General features: G+C 36.9%; 1 protein-coding gene across 1 annotated transcript; it reads left to right on the plus strand.

Annotated features, from left to right (window-relative positions):
• The first annotated feature begins 772 nt into the window (after positions 1-772).
• On the plus strand, positions 773-16,319 carry LOC117545042 (integrin alpha-X-like). The gene is made up of 30 exons (XM_034214691.1): positions 773-953; positions 3,567-3,669; positions 3,842-3,945; positions 4,660-4,730; positions 4,867-4,981; positions 6,396-6,520; positions 6,681-6,829; positions 7,478-7,628; positions 7,719-7,866; positions 8,059-8,132; positions 8,379-8,499; positions 9,702-9,838; positions 9,923-10,069; positions 10,160-10,378; positions 10,455-10,588; positions 10,753-10,895; positions 10,977-11,131; positions 11,242-11,367; positions 11,552-11,625; positions 12,528-12,669; positions 12,763-12,861; positions 12,938-13,017; positions 13,113-13,199; positions 13,293-13,362; positions 13,488-13,586; positions 13,776-13,856; positions 13,985-14,095; positions 14,711-14,824; positions 14,901-15,011; positions 15,488-16,319. Exons 1-30 carry the CDS (start codon positions 923-925, stop codon positions 15,575-15,577), a joined length of 3,411 nt encoding a protein of 1,136 aa, XP_034070582.1. The 5' UTR covers positions 773-922; the 3' UTR covers positions 15,578-16,319.
• The last annotated feature ends 1,049 nt before the right edge of the window (positions 16,320-17,368 follow it).

Below are 17,368 nucleotides of genomic sequence, written 5' to 3' on the forward strand. Positions count from 1 at the left end.
AACTTCCTCCTCTCTTCATGCTCTCTGAGAAAATTTTATAAACAGCAACAGCTCTGTTAGAAAGAAGGAACAGGCCTTCTTGCTACTGTGGATATGTTCATACAATTTGAAGTGATAAAACTATGTTCAAGGTTTGTTGAAAAGTCTTTTTGTTAAAATAATTTAGCAGCACATTAAAGGACAGGGTAAGGTGTGAATTATTTATTTGAATTATTATTCATCAGCCTTGCATGCAAATAAGGATCATTATACACTACACTATTCTACCAAGTTACAAAAATAGGTGATCATTTAGAAGTGTGTAGGTGTGAGATTGCGTGGATATTGACTGGATCAAATTAAACAGTGCAATCAAGTGACAACATATGGTGTGCTCATATTAAAATATGTATATATATATATATATATGTATGTATAAATGTAAATGTATGTAGGAATAACTTGCATAATGATTTAAAGGACAATCATTGATCAAGTAAGGGGTGGGAATTAATAAGCATTTGCTTCCTCCTACTCCCTTTCGGACACATGTGATTTATTATTATTATTAATATGAAGACATTTTTTGTTTTTTTGTTGAATATACAGTACAAATATTACCATGAATGTGGATAAATACTGTATTATAACAATACGGTATTCTGTTTTTCACATTTGTTATTTGTTATGTTTTAATCTGTTCGAAATAAAGACTGAAAGAAAGATATATGCTGCAACGCCTCCTACACAAGAGTTCCTCTAAGTGGCTGCCTTACTCCGAGCTGAACCTTGTGATTTCTGCATTTTGCTTTCAACATCCCCCTCCTTGACAGTTGCAGTGGTACAAATTGGAACTTGGCAGCCAGAAAGCAAAAAAGTTTTCAATAAATGTCTATGAGCTTAGAATATTTTACACATTTAGTGTTTCCATGGGAATAACACAATGGACTGGATCATTTTCATACTTTTGTCAGGTAAGACAAATTTATACTTTCTGATTGTGTCTCTCTTTATAGATCTTTAAGGCAGCTGTTAAAACAATCCTGTCATTTAATACATTGGTATGTTCCTACAGCATGCTGAAATCATAGAAATGTATTATCATAATATTTATGTTATTAGTAAAAGTGAACAGGGTGAAATGATGAATACCTCCTATATGAATAAAGGGCATCATTAATAGTTATTATTTCCATTATCTCTAATCTTTTTAGATTAACTAATCGTTTAGTCTTTTAAAATGGCCACATCCCAGTTCCTAAAAATCTACTGTTATGTATTAAAGTGTCTTGTTTTGTTAGTCCAAAACCCAAAGATATTTATCTGATGATATAAAACAGAGAAAAGCATGACATTTGAAATATGAGAGGCAAAAAAAAAAACAGCATTTTATGCTATTTGTTACTTTTACCAATGAGTTGGACCTATAAGCTGCTAAGTCTAATTATGCATTTATAAATTAACATGACTTGGGGGGTTGAGATAAAAGGTGTACATTTATCTACGCTTTTAATCTAGAATACCAGAAAATAAATTCACAAAAGCAGGTTAAACAGAAGCTTAAACTTCAGTCCAGCTCAATAAGGAACACAATGAATCCACCAGTTAAAACAGAAGTCAAAAAGTCCAAGCAACGTATCCATTTGTTAAAACTGGAGCTAGAAGTTCAGTCAGGAAGGTATGAGAAGCAGGACAAGACATAATATGAGCAAATTATTCAAAATATGAATAAAAATATGCAATAAAAACAACACTACATTCTCAGCAGGGGGTAGGAGGGCAGGGCCACTTCCTGCTGCCACTTTACTGACAGCTTCTGCTTCTGGTGGTACATAGAGAGTTCTGTTTATATTTATTGAGTGACAATCTAACATTTTTAATTCACTAAATTAATTTCTGTTCTCTCACAATGCTGTGTTTTAACACAACCGAAATGCATGACATATATTGCAGTATTTGTGTCATTCTGAAGTCAAAGACTGCTGTTACCTACTAAGGCTGTAGTGGTCACAAGAAAAAGCAGAACCTTACTTATGGTGATTCAATCTGATACAAATGATATGGGTTATGGTTAGAAGCTATTACAACAAGACTATGATGTTATTTCGTCAGACTTTTGAATGTACATCATAATCAAGAGGTTAGGGTTAGCCTGAGGTTTAACACAAGTATAAGATCATCAGAGAAGTTAAAGGTGGGGTAGGTAAGTTTGAGAAACCGGCTCGAGATACACTTTTTGTCATATTCCATGGAATGCTCTTAACATCCCGATAGCAATGAATATCTTAAGTGCTTTGACAAAAAAATCCATTAAAAAATGTCATCTGTGGAAGCCGTAGTACTGTAAAAAGCACGACCAATCATTTTAGCCCGGCTAAAATGATTGGATGGCCTACCTGCCTGTCAGCCTTCCATCTGTGCACAAATTTATCTCATGCCCTCATTGGTCATGTGCGCGTTCGTGTGTGTTGGAGGAGGGGCTCTGTAAGGAAGTGGCAGATTTTCTCCGGTGGTCTATTTTCACATTCTAGACTCGAGCAGGTTTCTCCAAAATTACCTACCCCACCTTTAACACATGTATAAGATCAGAGAAGTTAAAGTAGTTCAACACATTGTTTCTATTTATATTCATCTCTTGTAAACTTGAGAAACCATGAGGAAGTAATACGCCAGTGAGTACAATTGTACAGAAAACCTCATGTTGTGGCCAAAAAAGGAAAAACGGAAGACTTCATTTGTGCAACGCAAATCTGTCGAAGTCAGGAAATGTAATTAAGGGTCAAAATGAAATATAGACCTCATAGATTGCACTATACTGTAGTCTCTAGGAGGTAGTGTCAGTTATTTATTTTAAACAGTATTGAACTACAATTTAAGGTCCTCTAAATGTGACTATAACTCACACAGAGCAAGGGTTACTTCATTTTCTGCTCATGTAGAAATTATATTTTTAAACATAAATCATTTCTTTGTGTCTTGATCTTTACTTTTGAAGTTGAATTTATTTGTAAATGTATGATACTGACGCTCCCTGGTGGTTTTTGTTTTTTAACATAGCAGATATAAATCCACATCACTTTTACATTTAGGCTACTAAAGGCAGCCGAGCTTTAGTCAAGACCAACTTAATCAAGTCAAAGTTGAAGAAATAGGTCCAGTCGAATCTGAGGAAAGAGTGAGAGCATACCGAGTCCTAGTGTCCTGATTATGATGATGTTATTCCATTGATTTCCTGCATAATCACACCCACACGTGATCACTGATCACAGCCTGTTACTGTAAATGCAGGCAACAGACTAGTTGCAACATAGGTATAAATAGAAAATGTAGCAATGTTAAATGAAGGTCAATGACCAAAAACACTTCCTTCCTCTACGTAAAACTCAAGACTAAGACAATTCAGAGTCCAACATGCATCAAAATGTTAAAAAAGTGGTTTTGAGACCATACCGGCCTCAACGTCTTGGAAAGCAGCACATACAATACATGTTTCTATTAGCTATATGCAAAACAAGTGTTAATGTCACATTAACATTCTTCATTTAGTGGCTTTGATTTCGTTGTTCTTTTTTCTTCTCGTTCCTCAGTGTTAAAAGCTGCACTTTGTTTCAACATCGATCCTGTGGCTTGGAAGATCCTGAAGTACTCTGACGAAGGTTTTGGGTACCAGGTGGTGCAGAGGCCATCAGAGTAAGTCAAAGCATGGATGTTGTTGTGGAACATGGGTCTATAAGGCAGAATGTGTTCTAGCTTTTCCATCGTGTGTATCTCACACTAATGCTAAATCTCAAGTAGCATTTTAAATGTTTTCCCATTTAGCTACACTGCTCAGTTACTTGTCTGTCTGCTTGTGTTTCCTCAGCTTGCTGGTCAGTGCTCCTCTTGCACAGTCGTCTCCCACAGAAAGGGGGAAAATATTTAAATGCTCCGCCGAAACTGAATCATGCAGTCCTCTACCAATTCCAGGTAAGAAACTATCCAAACGCTTCATAAATATTAAACTCAAGTAATTCTCATTGCCTGTTTACACAAATGAATAACAAGAAACAAAAGGTTGGTTATTGAATCTCAAAAGCAGTTTTTCATCCAGTTTTTCTGAAAAAGATGAAGAAGTCATCAAGCAAAACATAGAATTTGAGAGAAAATATTTATTTTCTCTCAAATTCTATTTTCTGCTTGATCCGGAAGGAGTTTTGCTGAGGTTTCAGAATCAGAATCAGAATACCTTCATTAGAGGGGAAATGTGCGTTGTTACAGCAGAACAAGAGCCACAGCCAGCTTAATGTTATGTTACATGCATTAAAAAGTACAAAGTTAACAAAAAGTTATGATATAATAACAAATATAATAAAAAATTCAAAGTTACACAATTTAGAAAATACACATCCTGTAACAGTTTTTAGTATTTAGCAGCCAGGTATATATTGCACAGTTATTAACGGCATATATATATATATACATATTGCATGTATGGTTGGTATTTAACAGCAAGGGGTGTTATAGTCTGTGTTGTTGTGTGTGTGTGTGTGTGTGTGTGTGTGTGTGTGTGTGTGTGTGTGTGTGTGTGTGTGTGTGTGTGGTCTCTCCATGAGACAGCAAGGGTTTGTAGTTGTGACTTGTGACTGAGGCTGTTGTTGTGTTGATCAATTATATTTTTTCAACATGACTTTTTCAATGCAGTGCCAGGATTTGCCGTCAACATGTCTCTTGGTTTAACAATGACACATGATCCAACCACACACAACACTTTGGTGAGCAAGTAAACTGAAAATCCTTATTATTTGTCATTCTACCAGTTAAATATTTTTTTTCTCTGCTTTACATTTCATTAAAGGACAGCACCGATAGCAACATAATACTCATCATTCAGGACTTTGTCTCTTTCAGGCATGTGGACCAACCATTCCAAGAGACTGCAAAAGTATCACCATGTACAGCGGTATATGCATGCAGATAGACAGATCTAATGGCTTCACAGGTCCTGTACCTTCTACTGCACAAAGTAAATATGGAATAATAAATACGGACACACTAAGACTTGCATAGGAATCGTTGCGTTGTAGTAACTTACCAAGAGGCTTTTCTAAAGTGTTGAGCCCTTAATTCATCCTTTTTCCTGCATGAAAACGGACATGTACCCATAAACTATGTTGAAAACAGGTTAATGAAAGACAAGAACAAATCATGGAAGTATTGTTAGTACACTGCCATTAATATCATGGGAACAGATATTTATAAATCACTTATTCAGATGTAAGGTCTGTTTCCTTTATGATGTCAGCAGACACGCTCATAATTACACATACAATGGTTGTAATGTACATATAAGAATAAAACAAAAATAAACTCCTACATTTTATGGGTGTAGCATACTGTACCTGTCACGGTGCATACTAGGAAACTTGGACAAACTCGACACATTACAAAAACAAACTACAACGCCTTTACCGCTAGCCCTAACTGTGTTGGTCATTGGCATCTAAATCTTTAGTTAACAGCAAAAACAAGTGGAGCTAATGTTAGCCTTTAGCTTGTAGCCCCTCATGCTTCCACCCAAGAAACATAGATTTTATTTAAAAAGCTGGATTTATTCAGTGGGTTTATCAGATTTACTCATTGGGTATGTTTGTTTTGGAGAGGAGGAGACCTCTGTGGATAATACAGCTTCTGGTAAAAACCTCCTGAACAATAAAATCCTAAACAGGAGAAAGACTGAAATGACAGACTTCCATGATTAGCTGTTAAGCTTTTGTAATTGTTTTGAGTAAGAGACCCCTAGTGGCAGAACATGACATAGTGTAATTTTAAAGGTGAATTGAGAGAGCCGTTTTGGTAGTGATGAGTGGAAAGAAGGCTATCTGCAATTTCAGCACAGGCCAAAAGACAAGTTCCTATATGAGCCTATAGTAATGTATTATTTAAAGGGGCCCTATTAGGCTTTTGGGGTTTTTTCTATTTCCTGTAGTGTTATAGGTTTGTGTGCATGTAAATGGTCTGCAAAGGCTAAAATCCGCAATTTTCTCCAGAGGAAGTTTCTCTCTCCGACTAACTCCCCCCCCTGCCTGAAACACCTCCATTGGACTCCTTTGTTTACTTCTGTTACATCATGACATCACTATGTAACATCCACGCTTCTATTGGCTAGCGCTCCAACACATTTTACATGATAGGCTAAGGGTCGGGACATCTCTACGCCGCTGACCAATCACAACAGAGCTGGCCAGCTAACCAATCAGAGCAGACTGGGCTCTGGTTTCAGACAGAGGGTGAAAATAGGTGCTGCAGCACAGGCACTATGAGAAAGATAAAGAGCTTATTATACATTAAATAGGGCCCCAGTTTGCTGCTTTTATCTGACTTAATGTAATAAAAAAAAATTCAACTCACTTTTAAATTGGTTGAAATCTCTTTGACAGAGTGCCGATTAGCAGATATTGCATTTCTATTGGATGGTTCAGGCAGCGTCCCCAATCAGGACTTTCAATTAATGAAGAGATTTGTGAAAAATGTTGTCGACTCACTCCTGCCACTTGACACAAGGGTAAGTTTATGTTTACACTGACCTGACAAAATCAGAGAAGTAATTTTCAGAGTTTAAAACCATTCTTAATAATTTCTACAAGAGATTTGACAGGTACATTTTAAAATGTGAGTGTTGACTGTGATATTAACTTGAATTTTTGTTTTTCCCATTTTCCCAGTTTTCTATTTCCCAGTTCTCTACTTACCCTAAAGTACATTATTACTTTAATAATTTCATATCTGGAACTCAATTATGGCAATCTAAAGTTGACAACATTAGGCAACTCAGTGGTTCCACTTACACAGCCAAAGCCATCAAGTTTGTGGTGTAAGTGTCATCATTATGTTGAATTCCCATTTGTGAGCAATGTTTTTCAGAATTCATTTTCTTTTATTGTAAAAATGTATTGAGTCTGTCAAAGCATCAATTGGTTTAGGCATTTTGAATTGTGTGATGGAAAAATAAAAACATTTCTTAATTTGGACCTACAAACACGTTAGAGTAGCTATGTGTTTAAACATTTTGCAACTTTTGCACATTTTAGTGGCAGTGTTTATTGGGGCAGACAAAACAGCAGGTATCTTTGGTGATTCATCTAGTAAAAGTAAAAAAGTATTATAGGTATAACACCTTTTAACTCTTTACAGATGATGAGTCTGAACCTTTTTTTATCAAGTTACTGTAATTTTGTTCAATCACATTTACAGTATACGTATTTAAAAAAAGTCCTGCAACTAAAATAGTAATCCAAATCCTAAAAGATTAAAAAAACAGATAGCAATTTTTACATTTCTCAAAGCTAAATAGTAATTGATGATGATGATTATTAGGTCAGTATTCCTGCATTAAAATAAATTGTCCGAAACTGACATCTTCTGTGTAAATTGTTAAAAGTAAGGCATTGTGCTGTCCCAATTTAACATTTGATACTACATAATGCAAACATGTATTGAAATTGCATCTTTCTTTTGACAGCAATGAAGTTTTCACAAGAACACGGGGTTCCAGACCCAATGCAAAAAAGGTCTTGATAGTTATCACCGATGGAGAATCAAACGACCGGGCTAATCTCAAATCTTCAGCAGACTTAGCTGAGAGAAACAACATTGTTCGATTTGCTATTGGAGTAAGTTCTTCAGTTCCACTCTGGGATTAAATTGTGATCCACTCTTTGGCGCAGCACAATATCTCAAACCTTTGTTTTTAACATCTCCAGGTGGGGTCCGCATTTGACACATCTGCAGCAAAACGGGAACTGGATACTATTTCATCTTCTCCCACGGAAAATGTTTTTCGAGTGCAGAACTTTGACGCCCTTGAAAAAATAAGGGCGAGTTTGCAGGCCAAACTCTTTGCTATTGAAGGTAAACTTATGATGGTGAAAATGTCTTTGAAATGTCAACCTGCATACAATTTCAGTCAAAGCAGGGACTTTGATTTGTAATGAATCTGCTCTTTTGAATTACACTGTATATAAGTAGGTATCAGGACATGACCATTGAATGATGCGGCATTGAGAGGTCATTGTGCCAATTCATGTATTATTTCCATTACAGGATCGCAAACAGATGGAGAGTCACTGAAAATGGAAATGGCTCAAGAGGGATTCAGTGCAGTTTATGTACCTGAGGTAATAAAAAAGCACGCTTGAAATTCACTGGACAATGCAAACACATAGATGAACACGTCTTTGTATCTTTGTACCTCTTTGTATCAGCGTATGTTGATAGAAAGCAGAATATGCATCATGTTCTTTGGGAGATGTTTGGGACACAAGTTACTTACTACTTCTTTAACTTCATTCAATAAGTTTAGCAAATAGTGGAATGTTTTTTTTTGGAAAGCCTGTTTAATTTAACATCTGTTTGAATTGAAGGGAGTTCAGATCGGTATGGTTGGGGCGAATGTGTGGAAGGGAGGCTACCTGCAATACTCAATGGGCACACTCCAGAAGACAGGCTCATTTGAGGCCAATATAGAGGAAGACAGTTACATGGGTAAGTTAAATACATATACACACATATATATATCAGGGTTTCCGTTAGCCGGTAATTACCGGTTTTTAGCTGGTAACATTTATTAAAAACCGGTAAATTCAAAACCCGCCGGTCAAAATGTCTGGTAATAATTAGGGAGGCTCCGATAGATCGGCCGCCGGTCATTATCGGCCGATATTCACTCTTAATAGTTTGATCGGTGCTCTCTATAAAGGCCGATCAGGAGAGCTGGATCTGATCGATATGGACATAAACGCGAGTGAAGTATAACCGGACACGCGAGAGAGATCAGATCAGCTGCTGAGTCTGACCGAGACACGCAGCTCTGCATGATCACCTGAAGCCCCGCCCTCTGTTTAGCGAGCTGCAGGAGCTGCATGAGAAACTGACGGGCTGTCAGGAGAGAGGGAGGGAGAGGGGAAAAGAGAGGATCCGTGTCTCCCGTGTTATTATTCAAAGTTAATGTAAACTTTTGAATAATGTACGTTATCTACTACAAGTAGTTTGTTTGAATGTAATAATTATGTTGTTTGTTGTTTGTGGAATAATTTATTGAAAAATGAATCTGAATTTTTCGATCTGTTACGATTATAAACTGAAGCAATATAAAAATGAGCCCCGTGAACTGAGTTTTAAACTGAAGCATATCTGCTCATAGTCCGGTAATTACCTGCTAACGGAAACCCTGCTACACAACTCTTATTATTATTATTGAAATATGACCGGTAATTTTCAAATGTGTCCGGTAAAATAAATTCTGCCCGGACATTTGACCGGCGAGAAAAAATCCTAGCGGAAACCCTGATTTATTATATATATATATATATATAAATACAAATTCAAAATGTACATCTTGTACTTGTACTGCTCCACTGCAAATGTGTGTCCTCTCTGTTGTTAAGTTATTAATATTATTGTTGTTCATAAGCAATATCAGTCAGAAAAAGTCAGTATTATGTTTTTCCAAATGTCTTAACGGAAGCTGATAATAAAGTATCTGTATGTATGATACTTTCTAGTTTAAAGATTATAATTTTGAATCTGGTGATCTCTATCTAAATTAAGTATTTTTATGTAGAGATCAATATTTTCTAAATAATGCATTGTTCATATTCATTTTCTGCAGTGGTAGTTAAAAAAAACTAAGATCTGCAAAAATAGACAGTTTTCTCAGACTTTTGACCAATGAGCTTTAATTTCAGGGTACTCCATGGCTGTTGCCAGGACGACAAGAGGCACATTGACAATTATGGGTGCTCCAAGATATAAACACCGAGGAGTTGTGAGGGTAGTTTACAACCACCTGAACCACAAAACTATTGACCCCTCTCGATGGCAGGTATGTGCTTATCTTTCAAAATGATCCAACAGTCCTGAAAAAAAGCAATCTCTTGTTTTATGTATGTATTTGTTGCTTTCACAGTTTCAGGTTGGTGAATATTTTGGTGCCGTTGTTTGTGCGATGGACGTGAATCAAGACAGTTACTCTGATCTTATCCTCATATCCGCCCCAATGTACATTGACTCTGATCGAGAGGGAAGGGTTTACGTTTGCACCGTATCTCGTTTGGTAAATGACAGTTTCATCTGGTGCCATTGAATTAATCGGTTTCTTTAAATACAATGCAAACATTGACACTCATTCCTATATTTCTACCAGGATGTTGAGTGCCACTTAGATTCTCCATCAGTACTGAGAGGGGATGCATCTCAAAGAGGAAGGTTTGGGTCTTCCCTTGCTGTACTGCCAGATCTGGACACAGATGGTCTTAGTGATTTGGCAGTTGGAGCGCCTTTGGAGAACGACGGTCAAGGCAGCATCTACATTTTCCACGGCGAAGATGGAAGAAGGAAAAGGATCAGTTCTACCTACACACAGGTGAGCGAGAAACATGACCCAGTAGTTGTGGCTTACACCATATCAAAAACTAATCAAAATGTTTCCATTTATTTAGAGGATCGCTGCCTCTGAAGTCAAGCCAGGACTAAAGTTCTTCGGCATGTCGATCAGTCAGTCGTCTTTTGACCAAAGTAGTGACAATCTGCCCGATTTAGCGGTGGGTTCAAAGGGCAGTGTTGTCTTACTCAGGTAAGTGTAATTCTACTGCAAAGATGAGTTAAGCCTCTTGGTACACATGTTAGCTCTTCACCAGTAATGGTTTGTATCAGGCAGTTAAGATATGATTTGCTGGACTATTGATGAGAAAGACGGAAGTTATCCAACTATGTTTTCCTGCTCCTTCAATTTCCCAGATCAAAGCCTATAGTAATGGTAGAAGCAAGAGTGTCGTTCGGCCCAAGCCAAATCTCTACTCAAAACTCAGACTGCACAAAACCTTTGGCAATCCTAGCTACAATCTGCTTCCGCATGACAATGCACTCTGAAGTCCAGCAAGGTATCCCATACTCCCCCTTTCCATGCATTTAAATAACTGTTAACATGAATAAACTCTAAATTAAATTCTGATCGTTTACAGCTCAAGCAAAGATTAATTATGTTTTAACACTGGATGCCACCCGCAAAGTCCCAAACAACCGAGCTTACGTTGCTGGGAAACAACGAGAGGTGTCTAGAAACATTTCTCTCGGCTTGACTGGGCCGACATGCAACACCGAACAATTCTTAGTTGAGGTGAGTTGTTAGAAATACAAAATGCGGACAAATGCCATGTTTGATGCCTATGAGTTCAACCCACGCTGCATTGACAAAAAACATTTCATAATAGTGCCCTTGTCTTGCAGGCTTGTCCAGAAGATTCTCTCAATGCGCTGGACAATGAACTCAAATTCACCTTTGAAGGATTGCCGTCTGCCCAAATGCTCAGGCCGAGTCTCGCCCTGCAGGCTCAGACGACAACGTTTCATCGCGTAAGTAAAGGGATGCTAACACGTCTTACACATGGTCTTCATCATCTTGTCAGAATATTACTTCAACAATGCTTCAGTGTCCTTCTTAACACCAGTCAATTGTTATTTCATGGATGTCAGACTTTTAAATGTGGTGTCTAATCTTTCTAAACAAACGTGTTTTACTTCATTCTCTCTTCCACAGTTAGGGTTTGAGATCAACTGCGGCACGGACAATGTGTGTGTAGATAACATGAAAGTGGATTTCAACTTTACCAAGTGAGTTACAAACGTTTAGCTTAACTTTGGTGTTTTCTGCAAGTGTAAGGAGTGCAAACTAACAATTTTTGTTTTATGTTTGGGTTATACACAGCAGAGATATTTCAGATGTTCTTTGCTGAAAGAAAAAACGAATGGATCTAATAGATGTCTTGTCGCATAATAAATACAATTAATCTTGATGACTTTGGTGATCCCCTCACTTTTCATCTACTGCCATTAACAGGTCAAGTTTAGAACTATATGGATTCACACCAGAATTTGTACAGACATCCATGGTTCCCAGAGGTTTACTCTCATGATCGTCCCTTTTGCACCATCTTGAGGCTTTTACTTGAAATGCCTCAATGACAGGATGAAATGTAATCACCTCTGTGATCCTTCTTCTAGCGCCATCTTCAGATAAAAATGGAAAAAAATAATCTTTTTTTATTCTTAACAGCAAGCCAATGTGCTGTCCTGTGCTAATTAAAATATGGTAGCACGGTAACATGACAAAATAAGACGGTAAACATAACGCTGTTAGCTATTAGCTCTAGGTATTGCTGTGCCTCAGCTTCACAGAGCTGCTAGCATACTGTAGCTGTAGACTCTTGGCTGCTTCAAACAGCATGCCTTTTGACTTAAGTAATTAATGTAGCTGCCTGTACAAAGTACTGTTGAATGCACTATGCTTTCAAATACAAACTTTTTGAACCCTCTTGGGTCTGGGTCAGGATAGCCAGAAAAGTATGCTGCTCACTGCTAAATGCTACCAGATGCAGTATGACATCCTGCTATTTTTGGCATGCTGCATTTGACAATTAGCCTACCATGTATTGACACATATAGTTGTAATATGATTATTGGAACGCACCTTAACGTAATGTAATCTACCTTCATTTTTCTTTATAATCTGTCAGATCCTCAGAGGTCAAAGTGGGCATTGATGAACTGCTGGATGTCACTGTCTCCGTGGAGAACAGTGGGGAAAACTCTTATAACAGCCGCGTCATTCTCACATACCCAGCTGGACTCTCTTATAGGAAGTTTACAATTCTGCAGGTAAGGCATCCAAATTAAATCTGCTTCATTTAATCTCCAGTCATCCCATTCTCACTTAATTTTGCGATTTTCTTCAATTATTTTGAACTTCAGGGAAGAATTGAGTGCAACTCCTTGGACACTGAAGACGGTTTAATGCGAGGAAGAACAGACTGCACAGTTGACAAGCCTATTTTGAAGAGCAATGCTAAGGTTTGTCTTTTGTACCGAGTATTGTACTGCTACAGACACAGAATAGGCTATCTGATCTTAATTCATGTCATTTCAGGTCCTATTCATCGTCTCCTATGGGGTTGAAACCAATAGTCAACTTGAAAGGAGGATTTTTGTTTCTGCAAATGCTACCAGGTACTGCTAAGCAACATGCATTATAAGCACACCAACAGGCATGTGTGCATTAGTGCTTTTATAATTTGTACACATATATTTTTCTCTTTCTCTAGTGGGAATAATCAGCACTCCGACTCAAGTGAACTGTACCAAAAGAAAGAAATCGATGTGAAGTACAGCATTTTTGCTACAATTGAAAGGTTTGTGTTGTTTTATGTGAAACTAAAGATATTATTTAAAAAACTGGCATTTTATTACCTAATATCTATCAAATGTTTAATGCGTCTGTTTAGTTCCCTCAGCTACAGCAACTTCTCTCATGGAAAGAATAATTTGCAGAAACCATTGCGGCAATCAATTGTGGTAAAAATATGTTATAATAATACAAGTTATCTATTTGAAATCATAAACTTTAATCCAGACTTTTCCTTAATGCTCATCACAATGATTTGATGCCTACCATGTTTTCTATTCTGCTCTTCTTTTAGGTTACAAATGATATCAGAGCGCTGAATCTCACTGTGGTGATCAGGGTGCCGGTGAAGCTCGGAGATAAAGGCATCTGGGTGGATTCAGGCAGTTTGCAGGTAACACGGAAACTTCTTGTCCTTGAACCCCCAAATATCTATCAAAAATAGAGTATTTTATACGATACAATAATACTTTAACAGATCAAGTCTGACTTTTGACTTGTATCACAGCAGCTCCATTTGCTAAATCTACATGGACAAATATCAATAATGCAACTAATACACCATAAATCGGCTCCATTTCAGATTCCAGACTGCCAAAGACACAGCGATGAAAAACCCACTGTCACAGATTTTGTTGCAGAGATAAAGAAAAATAAGTTGGTGGTAAGTATGCGCTTTATGAGTAATTGCAACGTTTTAGATTGATATAACTACTATGGTTTCATTCCACTGGAGTGTGCAGGCCTGAACACAGCTTTCTCTGCTCTCTGTTTTATTTGAATGACCCACAGGACTGCTCAGTGGCCAGCTGCAGAGTGTTCAAGTGCAGTCACTTCATTGGAAGACTGAAGAGCCAAACGTACTACATTTCTGCAAACCTTAGTTCGGCATGGATAGAGCAGGTAATAATGTTAATGTAATGTGAATAATAATAAACTAACTGACTTGTTTATTTTACGTGCTGCATTTGAAACATCTTATAGTATCACATCTGACCAGGTATAAAAGAGGATTACTAAAAGCAGATAATTATTCATTTAAAAAAGTATTTTATTTATTGTTTACTTGACGTTATGAAATGAATATGAACTAAGTGATTGCTTCACTATTGACGTTTTTTGAGACTGTTACAAATGCTTTTAAATTACCAAAGAAATTAAACTAATGTACTGTGTATAACTCAAATACGCTGTAGTAAAAATAATTGTGTATATAAAGATAGTTTACTTTATGTCAAAATATAATTAGGGTTGTGCAAATAAGCTCATAAGCCATCTTGGCGGTGCATGTCTCTCAATTCCTAATACTGTGTTATATTAATATATAGAAAAAACCTTCCATATATTGTATGAAAATATTCAAAATGTAAAACCGACTACTTGATTACTGAACCGCATTTTTTACAGGAACGATCGTCCCAAACGATTTGATCCACATTTAATTACTGTTGCTGGCTAAACTGAGGTAAAATTATTCCACAATCAGTATTTTACTAACAAATGTTTTCCCCTAAACAGATCGGACTTCAATCTGCCAAATTCCTCTTGACCAGCACAGCCATGTTGGAGTACGACAGAAACCAGTACATCTTCTTTACGTCGGGCTCCAACAACAACCCTCCTGTTCGCAAGGTGACTACACGTTTTATCTTTTAAAATGATGTGTGTTTTAAACAAGCTTGAATTTAACCGACTTTTCCCCTCTCAGATTGAGGCAGAGGTAGAAGTGTATCCTGAGCCAGACTTCACCAAAGAGATTGTGGGAGGATCCCTGGGAGGACTGGCTCTACTGGCCTTACTCACCGCTGGCCTGTATAAGGTGAGACCCTGAACATAGTTTCAGATTATTATGCAACCAGGCCATTTTGAGTTGTGGTATTTTAACCTGTGCGCACATTTAAAATAAATACGCACATTTAAAAAACGGATCTTAGAACAGCAAACTCCCTTGAAATGTTTAAAAGCAAATTAAAAACCTATCTTTTTAATATGGCTTTTAATTTGGGTTAGCTTTCAATTGTCACTAGTATCATTGTCCATGTTTTACTGTATTTCTTTTCTGTTTTGCTTTTATTTAAAACACATTTTTTTAAATTGTTTTAACATATTATCACTGTAGATGTTTTATCTTGTTCTGTATTCATTTTAATATTATTTTAATATTGTTGTTGTGTTTTCTGTAAAGCACTTTGGGCTGCTTTGTGTATGAAAGGTGCTATACAAATAAAGTGTATTATCTGTTCATTCATTTATATTGCATCTTTTTATGTAACGTTATTTGTTTCGTACTTTCAGGCTGGATTTTTCAAGAGCAAATACAATAAGATGATTAACGATGATGCAGCAGATCCTGGGGTTGAAGGAGGCGCACCCGCACCAGAATAAGAAATATATCATCAGTGAATGTCCCACAGAGACCCACTGTTTTAGTTCTAATACATTCTTAATATTGAGCTTGCTTGTTGCAGCTGACCGCAACAAAACCAAACTGTTTCAACATGTATGTATATGTGTGAGTTTCTGTTACCATAAGTAACTCAAAGTTGTGCTTTATTTTTTAACTTTTTGGTATTATCTGGAATGTAAATGTTATTTATGGAAGAAATATCTGTCATACCATTCTGATGATTATCAGACTTAGGAGGTAATTGTAAGTATATATAGTTTAAAAAATCTTACACGTTTAAATTGTAACAGTTGAATTAGCAAAGGTCCCTGATATATTAACATGCACCATGTAACAATTACAAGTAGACATCGGTTCTTATTAAGGGGTGAAAACCACATCAAAAAGTCATAGTCATGCAATGATTAAATTCAATGGCGGGGTGGAATTTAGTGCACTGTACAGCCATGTGATTTAATGTGACAAGAGGCTTTACAAAATGAGATTTGTGTTATCCAAAAAGTCTTAAGTCTAAAATGAAACATTCCTTTTATATTTCTGCAAGCTGTGCTGTTGTTAATGTTGATTTTGAACATTATGATCCCCTGGATTCTGTTGTTCATCACATATTGTACTGTTAAACTGCGGATATTGAAACTGCAATATTGATCGAAGTATGTTTGTTAAGCTTCATCAGTATTTATTATGCATGTGATTAAAATGACTTTTTACTTGTCTTAACATTTTAGTAAACTCACACATGACCCATCACCACATTTTCATGTAGAAAGACACAAGAGGTAGAGCGGCATATAGAATATATTAGAACTTCAAAGTTGTCCTTAATTTAACTGGATTCAGCGAGGTACGTTATAAAAAATACATTTCCCTGTATCATACTACGATAAAATATATTTTTTGTTATAAATATATTAACTTCTTTGGACAAGTGACCTTAGTATCTTAAAGGACACCTATCATGCTATATTTAAATGATATATTGTAGGGCCATACCTATATAAGTTATATTTATACGTTTCTGTTTTCAAAATACCAAACAGATCATGCATTTTAGCCATGTATGATTTGTTCAACTTTTAAGTGCAACAATGAACTACTTCACAACAGTACTAACATCCTAACACCAGAAACAGTGAGGTAACGGGGACAGCGAGAGAGAGGACTAATGAAATTGAGAAACTTGCTGCATTTCCTGTTGCTGGAGACGGCATGTCCCCAACTGTCTCCTTTAAGAAAGAGCTGAATCTTGAAGCTTTGGCAAAGACCTGCAGGTCAGCACGGACTGATTTATTTCCACTCATGGATACAACGGCCACCTGGAACTAAGAGGAGTCTGACTTGCAGAGGGCCGCCATGATCCCCCTGCAAAAAAAACAAACAGGAATCATCATCAATGGGTTACTGAAAACATCTGTCCAATTACAAGGACAACTGATTGCTAAATTTGAAAACTTTATTTACCTGTTGAAGGTTCATGGCATAAGTGCAAATGTTGTCAGAACCAGACCCAGTCCCACAGCTTGCCACTTGAGTTTCTATATCCCGCAGGCCTAAGCCGGCTTTTTGAGTGGCTGAAAAAAGTATGTATTGATGAAGATTAAGATCTACTGAATAATACAGATTTTTAAGTGAGCAAAAAGCATCATAGAAGCTTACCTCCGCTCTTGATGCCCTTATCCCAGCCTGCCACCCAGCATTGAGTTCCAACAGGGAAGCTTTGGGCTTTGCTAACGTCCATACACACAGGCTGGATAAAATCTCCTGTGCTG

The sequence above is a fragment of the Gymnodraco acuticeps genome, unplaced genomic scaffold (genome assembly GCF_902827175.1).
Source record: "Gymnodraco acuticeps unplaced genomic scaffold, fGymAcu1.1, whole genome shotgun sequence".
Lineage (NCBI taxonomy): Eukaryota > Metazoa > Chordata > Actinopteri > Perciformes > Bathydraconidae > Gymnodraco > Gymnodraco acuticeps.

What these genes read in the sequence shown, in the direction of transcription:
- LOC117545042 (XM_034214691.1), top strand. Translation starts at nt 923, where the DNA reads ATGGACTGGATCATTTTCATACTTTTGTCAG. An exon ending in TTTGCACCGTATCTCGTTTG is followed by an intron (nt 10,070 to 10,159) that starts GTAAATGACAGT and finishes TATTTCTACCAG; the next exon opens with GATGTTGAGTGCCACTTAGA. An exon ending in ATTTTTGCTACAATTGAAAG is followed by an intron (nt 13,200 to 13,292) that starts GTTTGTGTTGTT and finishes GCGTCTGTTTAG; the next exon opens with TTCCCTCAGCTACAGCAACT.